Source organism: Amblyomma americanum, chromosome 11, assembly GCF_052857255.1.
Source record: "Amblyomma americanum isolate KBUSLIRL-KWMA chromosome 11, ASM5285725v1, whole genome shotgun sequence".
NCBI classification, from domain to species: domain Eukaryota; kingdom Metazoa; phylum Arthropoda; class Arachnida; order Ixodida; family Ixodidae; genus Amblyomma; species Amblyomma americanum.
In genome coordinates this window covers 32,592,299-32,619,641 of record NC_135507.1, presented here as the reverse complement: position 1 = coordinate 32,619,641, position 27,343 = coordinate 32,592,299, and the positions used below count along the sequence as shown (strand labels likewise).

General features: G+C 45.9%; 1 protein-coding gene across 2 annotated transcripts in view; it reads right to left on the bottom strand.

Moving 5' to 3' along the window:
* The window catches only part of Tnpo (transportin 1), a 37,367-nt gene extending 12,976 nt beyond the window's left edge, over positions 1-24,391 (bottom strand). The window contains exons 1-16 of one of the 2 annotated variants that reach the window (XM_077642906.1): positions 24,298-24,391; positions 23,951-24,082; positions 22,256-22,331; positions 20,332-20,804; positions 18,927-19,049; positions 18,066-18,245; positions 16,355-16,462; positions 14,201-14,261; positions 11,836-12,161; positions 10,924-11,073; positions 10,479-10,553; positions 10,159-10,245; positions 8,117-8,224; positions 5,647-5,805; positions 2,479-2,566; positions 730-828 (exon numbers count right to left, since the gene is read on the bottom strand). In XM_077642906.1, coding sequence (XP_077499032.1) covers positions 730-828; positions 2,479-2,566; positions 5,647-5,805; positions 8,117-8,224; positions 10,159-10,245; positions 10,479-10,553; positions 10,924-11,073; positions 11,836-12,161; positions 14,201-14,261; positions 16,355-16,462; positions 18,066-18,245; positions 18,927-19,049; positions 20,332-20,804; positions 22,256-22,331; positions 23,951-24,067 — 2,230 coding nt within the window. In that variant the 5' untranslated portion in view covers positions 24,068-24,082; positions 24,298-24,391. The remainder of the gene's footprint in view (positions 1-729; positions 829-2,478; positions 2,567-5,646; positions 5,806-8,116; positions 8,225-10,158; positions 10,246-10,478; positions 10,554-10,923; positions 11,074-11,835; positions 12,162-14,200; positions 14,262-16,354; positions 16,463-18,065; positions 18,246-18,926; positions 19,050-20,331; positions 20,805-22,255; positions 22,332-23,950; positions 24,083-24,297) is intronic. The other variant, XM_077642905.1, reaches the window with a different exon arrangement.
* Positions 24,392-27,343: the final 2,952 nt, after the last annotated feature.

Below are 27,343 nucleotides of genomic sequence, written 5' to 3'. Positions count from 1 at the left end.
TGGCAGCTGTCGGACCGCACATTTGCTAGTAGTCCGATTCCAGCTCCGTGCCGCTTTCGGAAGCCGACTGGCGCATCGTTGGCCGTTTCATTTTTCCTTTTTAGAAGCAGTCGCGTCGTTCTGACGCCAATGTGCGTTCCACCCTTGCTTAAACTTGCGCTGTTCTTTTAGCACATCGAAACTGGCCGCTCGTCACGGGTTCATAGGTGTTTGCACGACAAACCCGCCTCATAAGGCTTTACCGTATTTCGCAATTTCGGGAGTTTTTTTTTTTATGCGAAAGCATAAAGGCTACACAGCGCAGAAAACCTAGTGTTGGCGTTACCAGCAGCGTGGCCGAAAACTTAGGACTAATCGATTACAAGAGGTTCCCATAGATGGCGCCAGCCAAACCAGCGGCTCATCGGAAATCCCTGATCCTCGGGCCCTGGAGTTGCAGGTCAGACATGCTACCGCTACGCAATTTTTGAAAACCCTTACTGAAGACCCATGAGGTTGTAAGACAATACAAAGCACTCTGCTCAATCATGCAAATATTACAAGGGAAGCCATTTCACCACACAAGGTGATTATTTCCATCCACATCACACAAATAAGCACGCACACAGTCCCTCCAGCCTTCCCCACTAACACTGTCCCATGCAATCGTACACCCTGCATTAATGTGCAATGTGGCGCACTAAATGCTTCAAGCTGCTGGTGGCCACTTCTGAACAAACGAGCACTCACCAAGCTTGACAGAGATCTCTCCAATGGCCCAAGTCGCATTATTGCACACAGATATTATCTCCGGGTTCAGGTTCTGACCCAGAATGGGTAGAAAGTCAGCTGAAATATGAAACATTGCAATCATGAAATTACACAGAGACCACCTTCAGAAAGAAAGGAAAAAGAACAAGCAGCCTCGGACACCCACAGCACACAGCAAAGAGGCCACATCATACCCTTAAAAGCCGGACAAAGAGCACCAGAATGCTAGCTAGAATGGCACCGACCACAACAGGTCAATACAGTGCAGCAAGTGTAACAGCACTGTTCAATGAGAAAAAACATACCGCATTTACTTGATTGTAACCAAAGTTTTTCCCCTTTAAAGTCTACCTTCGCGTTATAATCGAATACTGCGCTTCGACTGGCCTAAAGCAGTGCCGCGAAGCAGCCATTTCAAAGCAATCAGCTTGGTTTCGGTTTCCGCAGTTTTGCGATCTTATGCTGGCAACATGGGTACCACGGAAGCCAAATCCTCATCCATCCAAAGTCAAAGCATTGTTCTCTACCATTTTTTTGTGTTCGTCGTGACCTTCCGCTCAACGTGTCGTCGCGTCGTGTTCTTGTGGCATCGCTCGCAGTGTATTGATTCAGTGCACACGATGGCAATGCGTCGTGCTTAGTACGACGCTCGTTTTAAGAGAAAAGCGATCTTGTTAGCTGAAGAGGTCGGGAATTCTGCGGCAGCTCGAAGACTTGACCTCAACGAGTCAATCATCAGCGGATGGCGGCTGCAACGGGAGGGGCTTTTTAAATGTGAGCCCGACCGCAAAGGATTTCGTGGGCCTTGCCACGGCCATCACATCGAGCTGGAGAAAAATTAGCGGACTTTATTATCAAGCAGCACAACTGTCTCATGGCGGTCAGTGTCGAGCTGATCCGTTGGAAAGTTAGAGACGTTTCTCGGGAGTTGGGAAGTTGAGAGCACCTCGTGGGTGGGCCCAAACGTTCATGAAGAGGAATGGATTCTCTTTACGGCAAACAACATCGATACGGCAGAAGTGACCGGGAGACTTTGATAGCGAAAAGGAGGACTCCGCTTCCGAGAACTCCGCCTCCGAAAGCGAGGAAGATGTATAAACATGTTGGCCACGGTACCTTTGTTTTGCATCCTTAGGCCTCGCGTTACATCTGTGGTTTTTTTTTTCGTGCTGGGCAGCATATAAAGTCACCTCTCGCGTTGCATTCACAGTTGCTTACATTTGAGTAAATACGGCATTAGTGACAACATAGAAAGTATTTTTACTACTCTAACGTAGTCATGCATAACACATACTTCTTGATCACATAACATGAAGCACACGAAGTAAAGGATTTTATTCGAAAAGACTATGCGCAGTTAGGCATGGTGTTTAGCTAAGTTCACCATCGTTCACATCACTCTAGACAAATGAAAGGGACTGAAAGATCTGCCGATCCACTAACACTCGCAGAACAGCGAATCCTGGAGAAGAGTAAAAAAACCTCATGTTATCGCCCTAGTTTGAGACCCAGCACGAAATTCCATGTGACAGGGGACACGCAAAAAGACGCGTAACCGTGTGAGCTAGACCGAACGACATAATCCAAGACCAACAACACGACGCGGATGACAGAACTGCTTTCGAGAGGAATGCATCGAGCACATCTGACAGCAGCTAAGTGCCCTTCCCGTAATCAAAACACAGGCAGAACAACCCTGTTACACTAGAGATATGATGATCAACATACAGATGCAGGGGTTCACATGCTGGAAGCAGGCCTTGGTCAGGTCTCCAAGAAGGGCAAATGAACTCTGCCGTACTTCAGGCATCAGGTCCTGCAAAAGGAAGCCAAACAAGTTTGCAAATGCACACTGTGCAGACTGCCACCATTTAGCAATGTACTGTGAAGCATTCAAGAAGCAGAGAGAAAGAGAAAAAACAAAGCGTGCATAAAACAAATGCAAAAATTTCTAAGGACAATTACGATTCTCCTTAATGCAAAACTTGAGCGCAGCTTTGTCGGTGTCTCAGGCTCTGTAGGCTCACTGTTCTGCTTTGCTGGGTCGTCGGCACGTCTTGCAATGATATTAGTTCAATAGTAGTATTAGTTGATGAAGACGATGTGCAATGCACAAAACGCGAGACTCTGATATTAGTCCGAGAGAAGTATTAGTTAAGGGGAGACACTGGTCTTAGACCTATTTTCCTCATGTTTAGTCCAATCCTAATGAAACTGTATTTCTCAGTTTTTTATAATGATTTCCAATATGAAATTGCTTGTTAATTAATTTGTTGCTTCCTAAGACAATTTTAATCAGTCATTTACTAGTATCTCGGTACAAAAAAATTGGCCCAATAAAAATAATTTTTAACCTATGGCTACATAGTATGGTGAGTAAAGAGTGCAATAATCAAAGCAGTTTTTTCATTTTACCCTCATTAGTAATTTTACAGCACTTAGAATAGCAGCATTCAAAGTGTGAGTATCATGCATAGATAAATTTTGCAAAATTATGAATTCTTGAAGCGTGACTGAACAATTGTGCTTCAATTATTGCATACATTGTGCCTTCAGCTTCCCTCAGCAAACAATATGACATGTCTATCTGTCCTAGACGTTGAGATATTGACGTACTAAGACAGCCAGGTGTCCAAAATTTTCATGGTGTTAAATTGCCTGCTCCTGAACAAATTGAGCCCACACAGTGATCTAAATTTAATATTATGGCAAAAATACCGATTTCCGGCAGGAGAAAACTGGTAGAGTTGAAGAAAAATAGATATAGGGTCCAAAAATGTCATTTTTAAAAAATTGATCTTTGGGTCATTTTTTTGGTCTCAAAGACCAGTAAGGTTAATATGACGACGATGTGCAATAATACACAGCGCCAGAGTGTGTAGCAGTTTAACATGAGGCATGATCTGCTGCGGCAAGAGCCTAGTGCTCTCGTGCAGCGGCCAGCGAAGCTGATCAATTCACGGCGTGACGGGTTTGAATCCCCCTCGCGGCAATGTTTTTTTTTAAGTTTATGGTCTGGCTCAGTTATACAGACGACGACGACACGGCTCAACCCACGAACAGGCGCTTAAGTGGGGATCGGAGTCAAACTCCTTATTTTTTGTAGTAGACCAATGAAATTTGGCACGGTTATTGGGAAGCATGCTGAATGACTAATTACAAAATTTCATTGATATATCTCTAGTAGTCTTGACATTAAAAAATTCTTATTTACATCATGCAGGGACGTTCTCCAAATATTTTTATCACCGTTATTTTTTTTTTACACAGAACATTATAACCATGTCTGAAAAATGCTGTCGTTATAAACATGCAAATTTAGCTAAACAGTAAAAAAAATGAGTGTTATTAAAAATTATAGGAATGTCACTGCATAGAGAAATTACTAAGAAATAAAATGCAACAAATCTCATGCAAATCCCACAAGGCTTCTATGCTTTCTGTAAGCAGGACAGTCGGCTCAAAACTCCCTTCTGAGAAAACTGGCTCTAAAGTTTTGCAAGCACTGCAGATTTATTAGAAAACACCAGAGCTGCAATATTTTGCATCATTGCTGTCAGACATCTTCTTGCACCTTTGCCTCTTTGTTTGGCCGGCTCTGGACACCTTCTTCAGGTGTTTTTGGTTCTCTTCTTGAGCCCTCTGCATGGCAAAGGCACCATGATGTACACCCAAGGTGGCACACATTGCCGAGTAGGCTTGATGGCGCCCTGAATTGTACTTCACGGCTGCCTCATTTACTGCCATCTCTGTTGCAAAAAGCGAGGCATGCTCGTCCTTTGACAGTGCCGACCAAACTTCCCTTCAGTTACGGACACTGTGCGAAAGGAGTCGCGAACGCTTCTGCCGTCACTGCTGACACGGAACGCGGCTCGAGGCGCGCCTGAATGGCGCTTACGTTCCGGCTACGATTCGTCCGGTGAATCTTCAGCTATCACACTGTAACTCGTCAACGGTTGGGGCTCAATTGCAGGCTGCGTGTCCGTGTCGCACGATGCACCAGAAACAGAGCACGCCGTCTCTTCCAGCGATGGCGACCTTCAACCCGCGTCGCCTCCAACAATGCGATTTCGCCTACCGATTCGTGCCGCCGTACGCACAGGTGCAAGAGTCACTACTGGAGTCACGCGGTGCAAAATAGCATGGCACGTTTCCGCATGTTCAGTCAGATGCTCAGCTTCTCCTGCTGGCCGCCGTCTTTTTCTTGCCGTAAGAGGCTTGCGGTTCCGTTTTGCGAAGGCACGCTCCATCGAAAATTTCTTTTCAAATGAGCGACGATCTATCACTAACCTGGGAGCTTTCAGAAATCCGAATTCTGAGTGTCAAATGAAGACTCTGGCATGGTTTGCGAAGCAGACAACAGCGGTCCGCAGTGGCTGCCAGCTTGCCCGCTGCAGCAGCAGCAACTAATGGGGAGGCGCCTTTCAGACCGGCAGCCAATTGGAGGCCCACTTTCATCGGAGGGCCCGTGTGACCACCCCTGGCATACCCGCGCTTCTTTTGTGTTTGTGCGACTGATGCAAGGTGGCGGCGGCTGAAGAATTCAGAAACGGAACAGCGGAACTTTGAGCTTTGAAACGATACCAAGATGGAAGGGTTTGGTGGCGGGAAATACGAGATATGGCTCCGCGAACTGCCGTGATTTTACCGGATTTAAAACCGTTTTCTCACATGTGCACTGACAAATTAATTTTTTTTCGGGCACTTTTAGTGCGGTTTCAGCTAAACCATTTTGATACAACGTAGATTAGGCGTCGCAGATACAAAAACGCGTGGTTTCCAAAAATCGATTTTTTTCCCGCAATTTTCACGATCTGATCCCCCGTGCGTCCCGTCCCGCCTTAAGAGCTGCGCTCTAAATGTGCAGTAGCAGAAGCAGCAGCAGTAGCAGCCCACCTGCATGCACTGGTAGAGCAGCTGCATGATGTTGGAGGACATGACGAGGGACTCCATGTGGCCGTTGAGGCCCTCCGCCAGACCGCTGAGCAGGTCTAGCGCCACAATCACAAAGTCCTTGTCCGGGGCCTCAAACTGGTCCGGGTGGGCTGCATTGGCCTGCATGCACACATACCCAGAAGGAGGGTTCACACTTGCATGCCATTGAAAAATGGCACAGCAGCTGTGCCTCTTGCACAAAATTATCACCCCCCCACGACAAGACAAGAAGCTGCTTGTTCCACCTTCCACGTGGGTCGTTCTGTCATCCCACGCACATCAAGAAACTCGAATCACCATCCTTCTTCTGCAACCCTCCCCCCAATTACCATAACTTTTCATTCCAAATTCTGTACACAATGTGATAGTAATATACAGGTTGTCCCAGCTAAAATGAACGAAGTAAAAAAAAAAAATAACTCAACAAAAACTAAATCTCTCTTCAAAACTGAAATCAGGTAAATTCTGTCAAGAGTTATGTAAAGTAACGGTTAATATTTCATTTGTTCTGCTCACTTTATTAATAAGTTGACATCAATTATTTACATTTTAAATATAGCTTTTAAATGCTCAGGCGTGAACCGGAAAGTGGTTGAGCACCATGAGAATGGTCAAGCCTAGGTGCTCCCGTAGCCTTATCATAGCCCATTATATTAGGTGAAAATGAAAGCCCACAAAATTTTAACAATACCCCATCACAGCGTGCACCTGAATTCACTGCAATTGCAGCGCTTGCATCCAGACTATGGAAAGCGCCGCCAATTTCATGCCATGAGGGGGCTTCACGTGCTGTTAGTTCCGAGATAAGTGCGGCGTGCTGCAAGCAGGCGCTGTGCCACTGTCATCTTGTGTGCCACAGAGCACCTGATCGACCTGACTGGACCACCACAAGAAATGAGTCAATGACAATAATGAGCTGCCAGAGCTGTCACACTGGCTAATCTGTACATGTGCGTCACGAAATCTTCAATGTCAATTAACTTGATCAGGTCATTTAACCAACTACAATTCACCATACTTTTTACTACCATTCACCATAGACCAAATTTTCAAAAAAAAAAAATCAATTTTATTTGCATTGAAAGCAATGCATTCTTTCTCCGTTCTTCATACACATTATATGCACGTGTCTGCAGCCTTTGCGACAAGCAGAAGAAAGACATTAGCAAAGACAAATCCATCTCTTGCACACGTACCTTCACGCATAAACAGTGGATACAAACAAAGCAGCTGCCAGCAGACAGGTAGCACGTGGTGCCGCAGTGGAACGGGTCAACTCAGACCACCTGGGGGTTCTTTTTAATGTGCACCAACACTGCTCAGCACAGTGACATTTTTGCACTTCACCTTCATTGCATTGCGACCACAGCAGCTGGGATTTAATCCCAACACAGCAGCTGAGCGGGCATGCTCTTAGTTATAACGTTATTTGTTTCCTTGGAAATTCACACATTTTTGGCAACCATCTCAAAACAAGGACTAAAACCGAACCAATCTGAACATTGTTGTGACACTGTTTGGCGGTACATTACCGTAAAAACCGGACTATAGGTCGGACCGGAATATAGGTCGACCCCCTAACTAACCAATTCTAAAAATGAAAAAGATCTTTTTTCAATGGGAAAAGTACCGAAAGACATCCTTACTTTGAAACAAATGCGACTCGAGAGGTTGCACAATGGTGACAGTATTTAATTTCATTTAAATGCTGCTTGTATGTACACCCGGCAAATTTTTTAACAATATCGCGCACCAATCCCGCCTGTTTGTTTCTGGCACAGGCAAGTACGGCGCCGTAGAGCAAAGCCCTCCTCTTCATGAATCGCCGCAACCAGGATGGCGAGCCTTTGAATTGCGCCCTCGTGAGTCTAGAGGCACGCGCGATCTCTGCCGCTTTCACGCGGATGCATTCGGCAGTCACAGGCAGCGATCTTGCTCGCAGCGCAACGTTTCCTTCCTATTCTCGATACATTACGCAGCTTCTGCCTCCGCCAGTACTGAATGCTCTTTTCGGATACTCCAAATTCGCGCTGTGCCACCAGGTTCCCGTGAGCTTCCTCGTACTCAATCGTGTTTTTCTTGAAGGCGACGGTAAATTGCCGTTAGCTTCCGCTTTGCATCTACTGAAACGCAAAATGGCGGCACTGCTGCTGATGGCGATGGTGATGGAGGCTGTTGACTTCAGCCACCCATTGTTGCAAGACTTCCGTATTTTTTCCGCCAATGACCGGTATATAAGACGGGGGTCGACTTTTCACCATGGTTTTCTGAAAAAAAGTTCGACCTATATTCCGGTCTTTACGGTACTTTCAAATAACACTCCTGTGCAGCCTCAACGACACTAATTGGCCACAATGATTCCGACTTTCTCACAAAAAGCTTTTTAGCGCCCAGAATGTGCTAAAAAAAAAGAGCAACCAACGACACTCACCATGTTCTGATTTAGCGTCTGCTCCACAAGCGACACACACCTCCTAAACACAGGCTCACAGTAGGGCAGGAATCCCGACTGGAGAGCGGTTGCCACACTAGACAGGCACTGCACGAGAGTTCCCGCCAGAAAGAGCACCAAGCAGTTCATGTTTATTCAATTACTTACAAAATACCGCTGGCGAACACACATGCAGGAGTGGCGTATAAAAAAAGACAAATAGGTATGCAACATAAAAGGGAAGCACAAAAAAGAAAACTGACAAAAGGCACTAACATTTGATATAAGCTCAAAGAAAAGATAGGTACAGTCATACTCGATGCGACCTGCAATGCTCTAGTCTGGAGTAGCAAGTTTGTTGGCTTTAGGCCTGTGCGAATATTCGATAATTTGGAATATTCGGTCGAAAAGGAAAGTTTTCGATTCGAACCGAATGTTTGGCATTTGAAATCTCGAAGTACAGTATTCACCTTGAACGAATAACATCTCTAACTCTTGCTTCGTACTCCGGGACTGCAACGCGGCACGCGCGTAATCAAATCCCCGAATGTCCAATGCAACAAAAATATTTATCGCTTGTTTTCCCTCCACACACACGGTAATTCCACTCCGATGCCTTGTCACCGCAGTAGGAACTTTTCAGAAAGAGCTTGATGCCGAGATCGTACTCCCAATCACCTCAGCCAATTCTGACACTGCCGTCACATGTCTAGCACCTTTGCTTTACCAGTAAGGCTACTGAGTGACTAGAGGTTAACCACGGCAAAGTCAGTCCGATCAAGCGGTCAAACTGCAAAGTCAGTCTTACGTTTCCCTGTTGCAGTTGATGCTAATTCCTGCCGTTTTGCGTGCACTTGCTCCAGATCGCAAGGCATCATTCTATAGCGACTAATGCAGCTGAAATCTAGTGATTTCACTTGATTTGAGTGCTAGGCCTATCTGATCCACATGTTCGTCAACCTCATCATTTGACACCAGCATTCACTCATTTCCGATATCTCGCAATACCAAGCCACCTTCCACGATATTTCCGATCAATGCTTTGTCACTCTCTCTTTGATTTTGGCATATATTTGCCTCAATATAAAACTTTCACTACATAGTAGACATTGCAAGGTTTCTTTTCATCACATGAATAGTGCAGCGAATGAGAACGCTCATGAATTTTTTTTCCCTCCTGGTTTTAAATTGAGCCACAGTGGAATGAAGTGCTGGTGCGTGAAATTTAAAAACAAAAAGCCGCTCTTCCAAATGAGACCAAGATATCACCAGCTCAAAATGAGCCACCATCTGACATGTAACTAACGATACATCTCAAATATTGAAGAGATAAGGAACTTGGAAGATCAGGAGAATGGTAGCTGGAGGCTAAAAAAAAAAACATTTTTTAAAAACACAGCAGCAGCAGTCGAGCATTTAGCAAACTTCACACACTTTCAGCATCACCAGGGGTTGGAGAGAGAGTGCAGGTGAATTATTCCAGTCGGCAATAGTATTTAGTGAAAAGGGAGAAAAAATGAGGGTGGAATTTTCCAACAGACTTTCTGTAAACCCACTCTACACCAGCTGCTCTGGAAAAGCTTAGAAAATACAGTGCACTACCTCAGCAGCCAACCAAATGTTTTCGCACTTTTTACACCCGAGAACTGGAGTTAGCCGAGTCCATTTTATTGGGAGCACATTGGTGCACTTTGCTATTTTTCCACCACATTTCTATACCGCTCGGTAGCAACTCATGACATTTCTGCAGGCGATCGAAAACTGAAATCTTGCACCCAGTGCGCCACGAGTAGCAGAAGGATAGATTCAGCCTTGAAGTAAGCAGAGAAAAATATTTTAAAAAAGAAAAAAAAATGAGAGCAACAGGAGTGTGTCTGTCAGACAGTACGATTCACAGATGATCAAAGCCCAAGAAGGCTCAGCTCGAATGGTGTCATCATGACAGGTGCAAGGAAGGAGGTAGGGATGCGGGGGAATAATAAAGCATTGCGTGAAAAGATGTGCATCAGGGATGATGGCCACCTGAAGATAATGTAACATACCTCTAGTAGAGGAAAGAGGTCCTTGTCATCATCCTTCAGGACATTCCACTTCTCAATTAATGGTGGCATCAAGAGGTTGATGTATTCCTGAAATACACACACACAGAAAAGGGGGAAAAAAAAAAAATCTCAGCCCGGCTGCACATGAGACAAGCCAGTGCAGACAAACAACCAAAAGAGCCTATTGCACCATGTATGCCCAAACCCTCATACTAACACAAATCTGGGCTGAACAACCTTAATAATAAGCGCGCTGCCACCTTGGCAATGCACAACAGGAACAGAACTCACAACAGCCACAGCAAGGACCATTATCTTACCGGCTTGTTGAGATGATGTCCCACAGAGTCTGCCAGGGTCCCTATGGCGTCGTAAAGTATAAGCAGGTTCTTGTGCTGCGAGACAGAGGTGGAAGTCGAAAGCAATGAATGAGAGCTCATGCAAGAGAATGACATTTGTTTACAGGGGGGGGGGGGGGGGGGAGCACCAGAGGGTATGTCTGTCAGACAGTACGATTCACAGATGATCAAAGCCCGGGAAGGCTCAGCTTGAATAGTGTCATCATGACAAAGGACAGGGAAGGGAGGGAATAATAATAAAGCATTGCACGAAATCATGTGCAATCTGAGAAGATGGAAATTCATCCAAATACACAAGCACACATGCAGTAAAAGATGGCAAAGGCTGACAGAAATGCACAAGGGGACAAGGGTGGCTGAAAAGCTCCAGCACTGTCCTCCCGATTCCAAGGCAGTCACTGCTCACCTGGTACTTGCTGAAGGCAAAGACTAGCGTCTCCAGGATGAAACCGAGGTAGGGCACCAGTTCTGTGCAGGCCTCCTCCTCCAGAGTGGCAAAGGCACTGCAGGCCGCCTCTTGGACCCTCTTGTTGGCGTCCAGCACCCGCTTCAGCAACTGGACATCGAGGGACAATAGACGAGTGAAAAACCTTGAATGAAATATGAATGCTAGACAAAGTCTTGCTCACTGTTTCTGTTAACCAGAGAACTTGGAAGGGGAGGAGAGGGTAATAGGACCAGAACAAAAAAAAAAAAAAAGTCCTTTGAAATGCAGCCATCGCCTCTTCAAGGCAGTAACACCAATGTGTACCATCCACCTTCCTTTGCTTTCAGCTGGAGCCAAAGCTGAAGTCTCCAAATGATGCAAACAAAAGAGGGCATAGTTCAAAGCCTCCCGCACCCGCCGCCATGGCTCAGTGGTTAGGGCGCCCGACTACTGACCCGGAGTTCCCAGGTTCGAACCCAACCGTGGCGGCCGCGTTTTGATGGAGGCGAGACGCTAAGGCGCCCGTGTGCTGTGCGATATCAGTGCACGTTAAAGATCCCCAGGTGGTCGAAATTATTCCGGAGCCCTCCACTACGGCACCTCTTCTTCCTTTCTTCTTTCACTCCCTCCTTTATCCCTTCCCTTATGGCGTGGTTTAGGTGTCCAACGATATATGAGACAGATATTGCGCCATTTCCTTACCCCAAAAACCAGTTATTATTATTATTCAAAGCCTCCCGCTCCTCGGATGCTTTCTATACAGAGTTTCTCAAAATTATCCAGAGAAAAAGGCTTTGCCATGCCACTGTACGAAAGCCCGGGAAGTGAAACGTTTGTACTTGGCTAGACTAGCAAGTGGCTAGACTAGCGACTACTAGACACCCCCCTCACCTCGGTCATGAGGGGCTGGAGGTAGCAGTCGTGCGGCTGGCTGACCACCCAGTGGGAGTAGCGGCTCAGGGTCCAGCAGGTGATGGACCGCACCAGGGCCTTCTTGTCGCTCAGGCAGCCAATCAGGTAGGGAATCAGCTCCGGCAGGTGCGGCACCATGCCCCCCATGCAGCCCTCGGCGATGGCACCCAGGGCCAGGATGGCCGACTCCTTGATCTCCCAGCCCTGGTGGAACAGCGTCTCCTTCAGGATGGGCAGCAGCACACCCAGCAGTTCCTCGTGGAACACGTTGGCCAGCACATCCAGCGCGGCCGCTGAACACTTCCCTGCGTGCACACAGACAGCATGGCATTGGCTGCACCCTGAAATCCGACTCGAATTGTCTTCCAAGGACATGACCAGTTCTGCCACATGTCCCACTGGCTGCAGCAGCAGCAATGTACAGGGTCGTCTACTTTTGGGGTGAACATGCGTGCGAGTGGCTGTGCTTCACAGATTGCAGCCATGCGCTTGCTTGTTCACCCTAATAGTGGATGACCCTGTAAGCGGGACGCACCTCATATTATATATTATATTATATATTATATTATATATTATATTTTCATATTATATAGTAAAGTGCACAAATACTAATTATGGGAACTCCTGCCATTACATTTTCCCACTTGCACTGTCAGTGATGATCCTTTAATCTACTTCCGGATACTGAACACCCAAGCTAAAGCAAAATGGCAAGTTAACTAATTAAAGCAGCAAACATATACAGTAGAATCTCGGTGATACGAACACGGTTGATACGAATTTCGCGATGATACGAATTCGTAAAATTCCCCGGCCAGAGTGCATTGTGCACAACGTACAGAATTACGGATATTCCGAACTCTCTCCCGGGCCACATCGGATGATACGAACACGCGAGCCGCGACTGCACCCTTGAGCACTAAGTGCGGCCTTCACATCGCTGAAATCACTATCGATAATCGCGCGGTATGCACTGCGAGCAGTGAGCGGCCCTCATATCGGCAAAATAGCGATTGCTAATCGCACGGCTTTCGGAAGGTTTTTTTTTTTTTTCCATGGGGGGGTGGGGGATATTATGTACGGAGGCCTTCGGACGAACCGGGTAATTCTTCCAGTCCTTGAACTCCGAATGACAGAGGTTTACCAGTCATCATGTTATTTTTTGTTGCCAGTCTCGTCATTTTATGAATTTTGTTCTGCATCACCTCATTATAGTTTGGATACTGTTATGCTGTCTAATCAAGTATTACACATTTCTATGCACATCATGTTTCTTTATATGGTACCGAGGCAGTCTAGTTTTATTTTAGTTGCAAAGACCATACACTATTTTGAAAAGAATAAGGGCAACAACATTTTGTTATCATTTTCTGAATTTTTTTGTACTGAACAAATATTCGATATTCGATTTCATATTCGAAGCCACTTTTTCTTCATATTCGTATTCGCATTAGAAAATTTCAACATTCGCACACCCATAAAAAAAAAAAACATCTCTTTTACCTCACACTCAACACAATTGATTCTGCCAGGTCTGATCATTTTTTTAATATTGCTTTTCCGCACCAGTTTCTAGCCATTTAATCACGTGGTGGCCCTTGGCCACGGTTTGAAGGTATGGATAAAATGAACACACTAACAAACACCGCTTTTACTGGCCTAGTGAACCCACTCGCATAACACACACTCCCCCAATTTTGTCACTGAGAATTTACTTTTTTAAGCATTAGCGTTTTTTAAGTGCTTTTCTCAGTTCACGCCGTCCACAGTGCAGACCTTCGCAGTGCACTAATAATACCGCGGTGTGTTTATCTACTGACGATACCTCCGGCAGTGGTGGCGCACTCGGCGTACTTGGCAGAGCGCCAAGAAGCTGTGTGCCCTTGACAGGTGTGCTGAGGGTGGTGACACGACCAGCTATGCCAGTATATGCCTAGAAAGTCGGCGAGCGCTCAAGCATCAGAGAGGAAGTAGCAGTTTAAACGAAAATGCTACAAAAACCTCCTCTACACTGAAATCTATGCAGCAAGCAGGACCTTCAGACTGCCAAGCGATTTTGCCAGCTCGAGATCAGGAGTGCAAATTAAGAACACACTCGAGCTCTGCTTTTGTTGACGATGGATGAAGCGATGGACAGGTGGGTCGGCGGACGGACACTGATATGAAATTTCGACTTGCAAAAAAATCTGTCGAAACTTTTGAACCCTACCCCCAAATTTGATGCCAACTTTTCCGGAAAAAAGAAGTGGGTTCATTACTAGTGAAATCTATGCCTTCTCATTACACTCGTTGAAGACAACTCCTCAAAAATCCCAGCTATCTCGATGGCAGCGGACACACTCACTCAGGTTCCAGTCGGAGAGAGTGTTGTCATCGTCGAGGCCATCGTCCGACACAGAGTCCTCCTGCAAAAGGCCCCGAGTGGAAACTTCGGAAGAGCCCAACAGTGGCAACCAGACACGGAGGCCTACTTCCCTCTACAAAAGGCGAAGTAGCCCCATGCCTTTAGCCCAGAACACGGCACAAGAGAGCACAGCTCAAGGTGCGATTCCAATCTTTAGAATAGTTAGTCCGACAGGAATAATTAGAGAACTTTTTTTTTATAGATTGGTACTACATTGAGAAACGAGAAAGTGGCCATATTTATATAATTCAAATGCACAACTGATTTACATGTTTACTTACCGAAAACAAGAAATTTAAAGCCTGAACCAATGCTCATTTCAGCTTTCATGTTACCTGTTTGGAGAGTTCTTCAGACTATGCAGAGGAGCACACTGACCTCTCAGCCTTGTAGTGACGAGCATTCGTAGCCACCGTAGGTGTTCTGGCTCGCATGCAGACTACGAATGATGGTAAGGGACACCTTCAACGAAATGCCCACACAAAGTGGAGTAACCACTATCCCAAGATCATACATGCATGTCGTTAGCACTTTGAAGGTTTGTGCCATATAGGTACAGTGGTGGACTTTCGCATCACACTGTTTTTAATGTACGGGAATGGTGCCGACCTTTCATTCGAAATCTCGTGCCATTCTCAAGATGCTCTCGCTAGGAGGTGCTGCCACCTCCTAGAAATTACAAGTGTTAACAAAACTGCTTGTGCTGCCTTCCTCGCTGCGGAGAAAGCGAGAACAGATTTTGAGCACTGGCATTTCACGTGGTTTCCCTTTCTCTGTGTGATCTCAACTGAGGTACAAGTTGATTGTTATCGTTATTGGTACACTCTTGCAGAGGACCACAAAAGTTGATTTTGATTTTTGTTGGAGCTGTCCTCAGTTTATTAATGACGCTGGCAGTCACTAAAATACTGTTCCCAATTTCTTCTTTTTTTTGTTTATTCAAAAAATTTGTTTCATTCAAAATCAAAAATATAAAATTTAGGCACTCAAAGGGTTAAGAATCTCGATTTTCATCACAAACACATGCATGCGTTAGAAAAGGGTAAGTACAGTAATCGATTTTTATGTGCCAGAGCTGCACCTAGGCTGCGAGAGACACTTTGAAGCTGGTCTTCCAAGCTTAATCCACCTAAATGTCACACGAGTGCCACTGTATTTTGTTGGCACCAGAACTAAGGCTGGGGATGGAAGATTCAAAACCATGTTCAGCAGCAAAATGTTATACTGTAAAACAATGTTAACTAGGATTTCAGGGGATCAGTGAAAATGTGCAAATTAAATGATGGTCAAACTGTCAAGGGGGGACCAAAAGAAAAAAAAATCAAAAACGTACCTTTGTTTCCTGGAAAAAAAAAGAAAAAGAAAAGAAACTGTAATCACTGACTGCTTCATGCAAGAAATCTGCACAGCAATAACTATTTTTCTGGAGTTCCGGCAGATGACGCAGTGCGCGCACCGCTGTCTGGTAAACCAACACACGTCCCCTTACGACACCCAGGGCATCATGTCGGGGCACTGACTAGGGCAGTGCCAGTGGTTCTAACTATGTGCATTCTCAAATTACTAGGCAATTCCATTAATGATACTACCACCTATTTTTCGGGAATCATCAAATCAATGCACTGTTGAGGCCACCACTCAAGAAAGTGCACCAAAAAAATGTGTAGCTCAGGATGTCTCCATGTTTTAACAATAACCACAACGCACCAGAAATAAGAGCACAGCGCAGCGAGACAGACTACAGCAAATTTCCTGCGCAGTTTTACCGTCTAACAAGTGCCGTCATTTTGAAATGTTCACCTGTACGAGCAACAGTGAAATTGGCACGAAATTTCCGTAGCATCAAAGAGTTCGAGGAAAGAAAAAAAAAAGAAGAAAGAAGCGGTTCATCTTTGTCGGGAGAAAAATTGCGCATACTAGGCACAAGAACAAGAACAGACTATGACATGAGTGTGCAGCTCAAACAATACTGACAATATAAATGCTTGGTACTTGCATAAAATTACAGGGGCTACTGAACAGCACGCTACATTCTGCTAGCCTTGATGTATTGAAACAAAATAGTAATAAAATAAAAATAAAGGCAGCACTCACATCAATGTTGTCGTCCATGTGCTTTTGACTGTGCGTTTTTGACTTGTGAAACCTTGGTCGGATGTCCTCCTCCCGATCAGGAATCATCTCGTCTTCTTCAACGTCTCCCTGAACGATGGACAGGCAGGCCCCCAAGCACGCCAATTAAAGCACAGGCAACATCCTTGTGCGCCGCATAAAAGCTCTCTCACAACGTGCTCAGACAGTACGATTCACAAAAAGCCATCATTTTGGCATCACACTGAACTTCTGTCATCATGAGGAAGAGAAAAGTTAACAAACTAAAATATTTTGTTATATACATGCCTGCAGTACAACATCATCCTTTAACAACAAACAACACGAATATCACTAGATTATCTGCTACGTCCTTCAAGCTGCAGCTCACAGACTCATTATTTTTGTGATCACCAGGAAAAGAAAAAAAGAATGGATTAAATGTTGGCAACATTGCTTCTAGCCCTCCAGAGCCTATGTCATTGCTACACAAGGCAATTTTGGCAGCTTAACCTCGGCTTGTATGTAAGCCAAACAGAAACCAGTGTATCTTGCAATCGATAGCAGATGGAACCATGCGATTCTTTCCAATCAAACTCCAAGCGTAACCTGATAATACACACGCACACACGAAAAGGCGCATAATATCCAACACTCGAGCTTTACCCCCCATTGGACATTCCACAATGACGCATTTCCCAAGCTGTCAGTTCTGCATGGTCACTTAAAACTACATCCGCTAAACACGCCCCATGGTCAAGACACAATTTTTGAGCACCTTTGTTTCGTAAGAACAAAACTGAAGTTGGCCTGCATAAACTGAACATCATTTACCATTGAAAAAAAAAAAAAAAAAGCCACTTTCCCTAAAAAAAACGAAGCTTTCCTGAACTAGAAAACACCAAAAACTGAGAAGCCGGCATTGTTCTCGCAGGCAAGCAAACTGCAGTGATGCATAGAGCAGCGTTAGCCAAGCATCCCCGAGGCTAGATAGATCATACAGCTCGGCTCCCCTTTGCTGCCATCTTCAAGTTTCCAGATACACTCGACCTTGTCATCAACGTCATGACTTTGAATTAGAGCAGTGGGCGGAAAAAAAAGGGGTAGGGTTCTAATGTAGCTAAATTGAGTAGACATGCGAAAGCATGTGTTTAGCCTGACTGGCACATGGTTTTGCTGTGCTGGGTCATCGGCACGTCTGGTGACAATATATTCAGGTTGAGCTGATCTGATCTGTTCGCGCCGCAGATGGAAGTTGATTAAGATGACAATGTGCAATGTACAGCACAACAGTGCGTTGCAGTTTAACACGAGGCATGATCGGCTGCGGTGACAACATAGTGCTCTCGAGCAGTGGCCAGCGAAGCTGATCTGTTTGTGCTGCCACGGGTTCGAATACCAGTTGCAACAATATTTACTTTATTTGTTCAAGATCAAGGCTTCAGCGATGGCCTGGCTTTAGTAGCTTTGGTCATGAAGTAGAGCTTCCGCTATAAAAAATATCTGAACTTTGAACAGCACTTTTCTCAAGCCATAAATGCATCTCGTTAACAAACGCCATTACACAAAAGGGGCCCAACTATAAGATTTTACTCAGGTAAAATGTTCGATGGGGCTGTGCTCGCTGTCCCTTTGCTGAGCTCCCTTCCCTCCTCGACAGATCTTCCACCAAAGACCTCAAGCTCGAGAGAAGCTGGAGGAGGAGGCCTCTCACCTTGAGCAGGATGATGTCAATCTCGGAGTACTTCATGCCCCGGACCAGAATGGGCACCAGGCGCGAGAGGTGGGGGGCCAGCACCTCCCTGCAGATGGGCTGCTCCGCCAGCGAGAGCCAGAACTCGCAGGCTTCCAGCGCCACGCCTTCGTCCGAGTCTTGTGTCCGCATCAGCATGTACTGGGTTGTGACACCAAGGGAGGCACCGTCACCTTGCCATTTATCTATGCTGTACTCACCACACAGGCTGTCCCAGCTAAAATGGATCCAGATTTTTAAAAGAAAGCGTACTTCCCAAATTCAAATGACTGTTAGAAGTTATGTAAAGCACCAGTCAGTACTTTTTCTGTCCCACCTACTTCAATAATTAGCTGACATTAATCAGTCAACTTTTTAAATATGGCTTTAAAGGCTGAGGTGTGAATTGGAAAGTTGTCGAGCACCATGAAAATGGTTCGACCCAGGTACTTCCGACGAGGCAGCCTTAGCGCCGCTCATTTCATACAGCAAAAATGAAAGCCTGCGAAGTTTAAATGCTACCATGTGACAGCTTAATCCATGCACCCGAATGCGCCGTGATTACAGCGCTCTCATCCACGACTAGGTAAAACACAGGTAGTTTCACGCCTTCTGAGCTGCCCATTACAGGACTTCACGTTGCCGTTTGGTTCCGATATAACTGCCACCGGATGTTGGCGACGCTGTGGAAAAGTGCGCCGACATTAAACTATCGGTTAAGCTCTCCTAATTTGCACACAGTTCGGTTACCACTTCAATGTGTCACCTGAAGATGACATCACCAGTCTGTGTGAAGAGGACATACAAGAAGCAAAGTTTGCAGCACGCAGAAGGGAGCCTCACCTCGATGATGTTGTGAATGTGGGGGATCAGGCGGTCCATGCGAACCTCCAGAAGCATGACTAGAGCTCGGCACACGTTCTTCCGCACCTCAGAGTCTTCGTCTGAAGCGAGGTGGAACAGGTTCTGCAGAAACAATGTCGGGGGGGTCAAAGGAACGAGTTGCAGAGAGGCTCTGTACTGCTGCAGCTCTCCAAGAACAGCAACTTCTAATAGGAGGTAGGTGTCGGATTACAAAAGCAACGTTTAAAGGGTTTACTGATATTCCACAGGTTTACTGATATTCCTGAAACCAGATCAGATTTATTGATTTCAAAGAGGAACCACAGAACAGTTCTATATATTGGTCACTCATTATACAAAAACGTGACGATATGAAGTGCACATAAAATAAAAAGGTAATAATTTACTGACTCTTTAAAACCCAGATATATGAAAGTTTCGAGACGACTACACCAAGTTCAATGCATTAACAATTCAACATATAAAATATGCCAATATACAAAGTGCATTTCATGAAGGAATGAAGGTGCACTCACCGACCCATTTTTTGGACTTGTGAGATATTTCAGACTTCAATGAGGGGCCGACAGACCCCTCACACGAATGTGTACATATCCATGACCGATATTTAGGGACTCTGTGGAGTCCAAAAGTATTTTGTGCTAAAATGCCAGCAATACCGTGGAGATGGTTTTTTGACCAGCAGTTGGTTTTTTTGGCCTAACATAGATGCGAGCAGGCATTGCTGTCACAACCAACCAGCTCTCCGCTGCTGTGAAAGGCGCCATCTTGGATTTAAACAGGGCCAATTGGATGGACTGGCTATTTGTTCTTCACTGTTGCCACCCGAGATAATGGCACTTTCTTAGTAGTCTGATCGAGTTGAAGATGGGAAAGCTGCAGCATCTGCCGCAGCTTAGACAACGCCACCCATAGTCCACGCCAGGTAGGGTACATTGAAAGGCGCTCACTTCTCCCCGAGGGTTACCTCTCTCGGTCTTCACGACCATTGTTACCCACGAAATCTAGACAGTTGACGCATTCATTTGCGGCATGATGTGCCGCCACATCGCACTCTCTGGTATTGTGACACGAGGTGGTGCAGACATGGCGAAAGCATGACTGTGGCTCATATACAGTCTAACATAGCTAGCTTACAAGCAGAATGTCCGGAGCAGAAAAGTTTGCCATTTTTAAAGCAGCTTTTTTGCAGAAGAGTGAATTTCTTCGAATTCCCGGATTTTTCAGACTGATCAATTACAACCATTTTCCTGGTCCTGCCAAGTATGGAGAATCGGTTGAAGACTGTAGTTTCAAACCCAGATACATTTTTTAGAGAGCCCCACACACGATTCGATATACTAGCAATTATACACGCAAAAACATGCGGACACGTAAAGCGCACCTCAATGAAGGAGTCAATGTGCAGCATCAGGGCCTGTGTGCGATTGACGATGAACTGGTTGATGCAGGCGATGGCATGCGACCGGATCCGGGGGCTACTGTGCCGGAAGAACTGCAGGAACTTGGGCACGAGCACATTGAGTGGCCTGTTGAGTGCGTCTGTGTCCAGCATCTCAGCCGAATCCTCGCAAATCTTCTGCAGGGCCCCGAACGAGCCCTCGCAGACATTGTAGTCCTCCGAGTCGAGTAGCTGGCAGAGGCGTGGCAGCAGCTCGGGCCATTGGGTGAGCTCGCCCTTGGAGGCGATGGTGGTGATGAGGATGCCAACCGTGGCACGAATGAGGGGCGAGTGGTCGCCCACACTCTCCAGGCATTCCGCCTTGATGAACTCGCCCACCTCCCGGGGAAACTTGTCAAAGTGGGCCTTCACGTTGTTCTTCAGGATCAGCCCACTCAGGGACCGTGTTGGTTCATCTGCATTTTTTTACACGCACTCATGGGGTTGGCAGAGAGCACAAGTACTACACGTAACAGGGAGCATGGTGCTGTGCGGGACAGCTGGTTGTCCGGGACAAATGAATGCAACACAAAGACGACGCAGACCACTGCCCTGTTGTACGAGTCGACTGTGAATTTTGCATAATTACTGCGCAAAGCAACACAGAAAGAACAGCCAGAAAAGACTAAGAATAGAATGGGATACTTAAGAGAACGGAACATAACAATGCCCCACCTCACCACCAGAGGCACAACGGGCAGGCCAGAAAAGACAGGCACCCATGCACCGATCAAAAGGACACCTTCACTTCTGCAACCCCATCATGCTCAGGTTTAATATGTTAGACTGATCTTCACACACCACTATTGACGGAATAGAGGCTGATGTATAATCCTCCTAGTAGGCAATGAATGGGAACAAATGAAAACTAGCATGCCGAAATATCTGTTAGCATATGCGCGTAGGACAAGGGCCAAAAACAACTAAGAAGCGAGCAGTGAGGCCTGCCTTGACAATCTGTCAGGTTAGCAGTGTGATGCCAATCTTAATGCCATCATGGGCCTCCTAGAAATTTAACTAACACACACTGTGGCCATGATACTGGTCTACTGGTTTCAACACAAAGCAGCAACACCATAGTTAAGAGACAGTGTCATCATCAACCTGGCTACAACCCTGGCAGGATGAAGGCCTCTTCCGCAGACTCCATGACTGAGTTCGACCTGTCCTGCACCTGCTATGGCCACCCTTTTAACATAAATTTCCCCGTCTCATCAGCCCCCACCTCTCTCAATTTACCTCGTCTTGGAATCTGCCCCGTTACACGTCCCGCCCGTCTCCAATTTCTCTTCTCGGTTCTAGCTCCGACGTCACTGACTTCTATTTGTTGCCTAACTAATATTCTACTATCTGAATATATGCCCTATATGTGCCTTCTTACAGCCTCCCGTGTTGTCCTCAATTTCTTTTCTAGCCTTTATGCTAACCCCTCAGCTTCTGTACGAAAGGTAGGTACTGGTAAGATGAGACTATCACGCACTACTATGCGGTGTCGCCTTCACGAAAACTCAATACAACAATCCCTTTCAGCTTGCACATCAAGTGAGAGTTCATCAGCTTGGATGAACACGACCTTTTAATGTGAACAGAGGACGTCTACAGCAACCCGACTATTTCTTCATTTCGTAAAAAAAAAAAAAAAAATGCGTTTTCATTTTCTGGACCATGGCTTATCAGGTCCCTAATTAGTGATTACTGAATGCATGCACACATGCAAGCCATTTGCTGTGCTACTAACAAGAATGCAGAAAGAAAAGAAAAACAACAGAGAACAGTCACGCTATGCCGATAGGAATGAGCAAAAGCTAACAGAAAAAAGACTGCACTGCATACAAAACCAATGCAAGACAAGAAGCTGCAAGCTCACCCTCAGTTTTCAACTTTGTGAGGACAAATATGAGGTAGTTGTTGAAGTCTGGATACTTGTTCAACTCCTCGAGTTTCTGCCAAAAAAAATAAAATGATTATAACAAAACTCAGAGCAGTGTGAAAAATTATGGGAAAAAGACCCGAGGAGGACGCATTCATTTAGGCAATGGCTGTGCCAATTGAAACCCTGCTGTGCTACGTCTCATTGAAGCAATGCAGAAGTGTGCAAAGTGCTGGCACTAACCACTTGCAACAAAGACCAGAGCATCAATGCACGAAACTCTTCAGAGCTCCACAAGCACCTGGTTTTTCTGCGCGGCAGAGGTGAAGGCAATGCTTCAAGTGCCTAGCATGTGAGCGTGAATAAATAGGTTCCTTTAACCACTACCAAGAGCACCCCTCGACTTTGTATATTCCCTCGCAACTTTAGCAAGCAACTGCTACTGTTGCACCTCGTTTAATTCACAATGCTGTCTTGGGCAAGGGAAATCACTGCTTTCAGTTTATTAAGTCGGATCCGCTCACTAGAGAACATGACAGGGACCATAAGCCTTAAACTATTAAAACTATATTCGAAGCAGCTCACTATTCACAACCCCTCCCGAGATTACAAAACAGCTTTGTTTGAAGACTGCGGACATGTTTTTAGGCAGTGCAGAGAGAAAGATCCCCTTAATTCCATGCACTATGGCTTCTCTGCAAGTCCGCGGGGTTATTCGAAACCAGCGCCCTCAAATGGCTCTGTGCACTATCACAAACTTGGCTTCGTATACTTAAAAAAGAAAGATCCAAGAAGACGACGCCAGAAACGCAATTGAACGCGTCTCCCTGTTCTGTTTTAAGATTCCAGAGGCGCGGAGTCCTTCAACTTGTAGGTCACGTCTGCCATTAAATGCATGTTCTTTCTTACCGGGAATGTTCCGCTTCAGCTAAGTTCTGCCGCGTTCTATGACATCCTGAAAAGCCTCCCTCAGTTACAATTAATCGTGAGCAACGATTCGCAAAAGACTGCAAACTAGAAACACGTTCAACGAAACGCAGTGATATTGCTACCGGTTGACCCGGCGTCGCTGCACACTTCAGACATATTCGAGAGTTTCTATGAACCACAGTCCAAATAACGCACCTAGTGTGAAAAAACACTGCGGTCATTAGCGGTCGTTTAGAACCGGCTTCACGTCAGCGTGTGGCCTTCATTTATTATTTATATTTTTTTCCGCTTTCCGGCCATTCATGCCCGATCGAAGCCGGCGGCGCCAGACACGTTCCAAGCACTCTGCGACACATCAACGCGGCAAATGTTTCCTCATGCGGCCTAACCTAACCAACCCTGCGTTAACGGGAAAGGATGCGAGCCCGCACAGAAGCCGGCAACGGTAGCGACGACGCGAACACGATCAATGGTGCGAGATTAGATTATTGCCCAGTACGCAAAAACCTCGGAGGTCGGGGCGTTGTGGCGGAAAAAAACCGGACAGGCTCGAATCTGCGCCGTGAAACCACACGCTCGATGCCTCTCGAGCAGGCAAAATTCGTTCGCGAGGCTCGCGCAGCGAGCATTTCAAAACTGCCCATTGATCCGCGGTGGATGGTTACGAGCGCGACTAGGCCTAACTCATGCTACCTCCGTTGCGTGCGCGAACACACGCATCGCGAAGAGACAAGACGAACCGAAGCGGCCCGATGGTAATACCTGCTGAACAGCTCGCTGCGTCGCCGTGTCGGGAGACTGGGATTCTTTCAGCAGCTGCAGGATTTGCCGGAGTCCGTCTTCTTGAGGTTGCCACGATAAAGACATGCTGCCTCGCATCTTTCACGTAACCGGCTAAAATTCGATGCGGACGAGGAGGAGAAGAGAGAGAAGGAGGGTGAAAAATACAGTGAGAAAGCAGCGCTGCTACGGCGCAAAACGCACCGCACACGGGTCGCTCGCAAGCTCACGAACGGAGCGCGTCGCAATTGCCATCGCCACAGACGCAATTACGCGATATGCGGTGAGCCTAGTGTAGTATTATCTCGTTAACAGTGAATGGGACAAACCTTACGAATATGTCAGTCGGTGCTCATGGCGGATAAGTGAGGCGGCTGTAGGAAGACGAGGTGCGTCAGAGTCGCAGTCGTGTAGTTTATGGTATACCTTACACAGAGTGCCAAAAACATTACAATAAATACTTCTTGACATAAAATTATAGGCCTAAAAAAATTTATAGTAAAAACTATTACAAATGCTGCATCGTTACTTTTTATTATTTTCAGCATAATTCAAAAGGTGGCGCTAGCAGCACAGCACGCGTTCGCGCGCGCAATATAGCGCGAGTTTTAAATTTGAACCACAGGAGCAAATCTGCGTCACCGCTGCATGCAAATTAGTCCGCGCTTCATTGTCAGCCTGCTGTATTTGTTTTTCCCTGTCCCAGGCTGTTTCTATTTCTAGAGTGCTTGGCTTCACTTGGACTCGGCAGGTGAACAACGGGCCTCAGCGGAGAAAGCGCTCTTTTTCACTGGGCCTTAGTACTGGCCTCTTTCTCCTCGAACGTTTGATTGAAACACCTGTTCAAACTTCACGCCATCACCACCATCATCACTATCAGCCTGACTACGCCTACTGCAGGACAAAGGCCTCTCCCATAGCTCTACAATGAACCCTGTCCTGTGCCAGCTGCTATCACCCTATCTCCGCAAACTTCTTAATCTCATCCGCCCATTTAACTTTGCGCCCCCCCCCCCCCCCCCCTGTTACGCTTCCCTTCCTTTGGAATCCACTCCGTTACCCCTAAGGACCAGCGGTTATCTTGCCTTCGCATCACACGCCCTAAGCCCATTTCTTCCTCTTGATTTTGACTAGGATGTCATTAACCCGCGTTTGTTCCCTCGCCCACTCTGCCCGCTTCCGGTCTCTTAACGTTACACCTATCATTTTTCTGCGTTGTCCTTAACTTCAACTGAACCCTTATCGTTAGCCTCCACGTTTCTGCCCAATAGGTGAGTGCCGGTAAGATACAGCTGCTATATACTTTTCTCTAGAGGTCTGTTATATACTGACCTACTCTAACCTCGGGTCGATGATTAAGGTCTTGTCGAGTTTCTCTGTGTGAGATCTTTTCTTTTAAGTTACAGTTTAACTGTCTATGTGACTCAACTTGTAACGCAGTTTGCCCTTGTACATCCTGCAAATATATTTTCTCTTTGTCTTCATCATCTGGCATCAATCATCGTCAGCTCCTTCAACACCGTCGAATTCACGTTTGGAGAGGTCCTGTGCCCCTCCGAAGAAACGCAAAGATCCATCTTTGAATTTACTATTGGTAAGCTGACATTCATGATCTGAGGGAACGTTCCAAATGCGCTCCACCCCATTCTTATTCGTCTAGTTATTTCGCTTATTTGCTAGTTATTTTACATACTTGACGGCATCTTTTCTAACGCAAAGCTCCAGCTATTCCGCATTCTAATCGACTTTTTATGGTCATTAGGGGTAACTCACTAGATTCCAAGAGAAGGCAAGCGTAGCATGGGCTGACAAAAAGTTAGGTACGCGAATGAGATTGAGAAGTTTGCGGGGATAGGGTTGCCGCGGATGGCGCAGGAGAGGGTTAGTTGGGAGAGGCCTTTGTCCTGCAGTGGGCGTAGTCAGGCTGATGATGCATGATGGTGATATTGATGACGACGACGACATACTGTTGTTATGACCGATACCTAGCAGTTACGCAAAAAGGCAGGCATGGGCGAATCTCCTCCATCCCTTGAATGGTCCCACGCATTCCGTCTCCCTAACTGCACACCTTTCAATTTGGCAGAACTGGCACTGGTCCTGGCCTGGCGTGAATTGCTCTGATCTTGGTTCAGCAATATCTGCGGCAGCTTCTTTACCGCTGTGCGTAATAATCATTACGGGTACTCAAAGCTCTGGTTCTCGAAGATGAACAATTTATTCACGAATGTGTGATGCCGGCCAGCATACGTTGAAGAGCAGAACCTCAAGGTCTCGAAATTATATGCCTGAGGTGTCCACTATGTACAGCACCTCTTTCTCGTTGCCTCGATCTTGATTATGAGGAAAGGAAATGCGCCGTAGCTGTCCCACTTCTCGATGGACACCTCAACTGCGCCGTGAGGGAAGGGATTTTGAGATTTTAGAAGCTTAAAATTTGAAACACAGAGCCGCAAAAATAAGGAAGTGGAGGGCAAAAAGAAATACATAAAGCAAAAACAAAACACGAAAAAACGGGTCCAGATTTGTGGGTGGCCATCGTCATGTGTGCAACTGTGTTTTTCTTGCCTATGTACTTCGTGCTTCCAAAGAAGAATGAAAGTATACAAACTCGCCCAGTATTCAATTCTGACTCAGTTTCCTCTTGCCCGCTCAGCAGAAGAGCATTTGCAATCATATCCAATAATTCTGGACACAAGCATTTTTGAACGGGCAAGAGGTTTTGGACGCAATTTTTTTCATATCTTGGAAGATTTCACTATAAGAATCAATATATCCGCAGATCTCCCGTCGGCAGGCTTGAATTTTCTTGCTATTAACGTTCTTGCTATAGTCAAAAACGTTTCCCAATCGGTTTTTTATAGCATTCTTAACTGACCGATGCGAGCAATGGAAAAAATTTAAAACAAAAATATTGCTACGCATCAGAAGAATGAGCCATTACCATCAATATTTCCAAAAAAGTCCTTGCAATATTGCAACCCAAGCAGCACAGGTCATCGGCCCAATATTGCAACAGGATGGTCCCATCCTGCTCCTTTGTAGGGCCAGCTTTGCCAATACAGTTATAATGTTGGGCCAATTACTTGTGCGGCTTGGGAATATTCAAAATTTTCGTTCAAGAATGTTGAACAGGGTCAACGAGTTTGGCCGCAGTTAAATGCTTCTCTCTCAGATTTTCAGTCAGATTTTTATTTTGTGAGTGCGTCGCTTTTATGCGGTCCCCCATCATTTCAAACATGCAAATTTATGCGTTTTTTGGAATAAATATCGTGATTGATTAATTGATTGGAAGGGGGCAGAAGCCCGAAACAGAGCAGTGCTGAGCATTTCGGAAGTATCCACAAAATCGACATGTCTACATGAGCATATGGC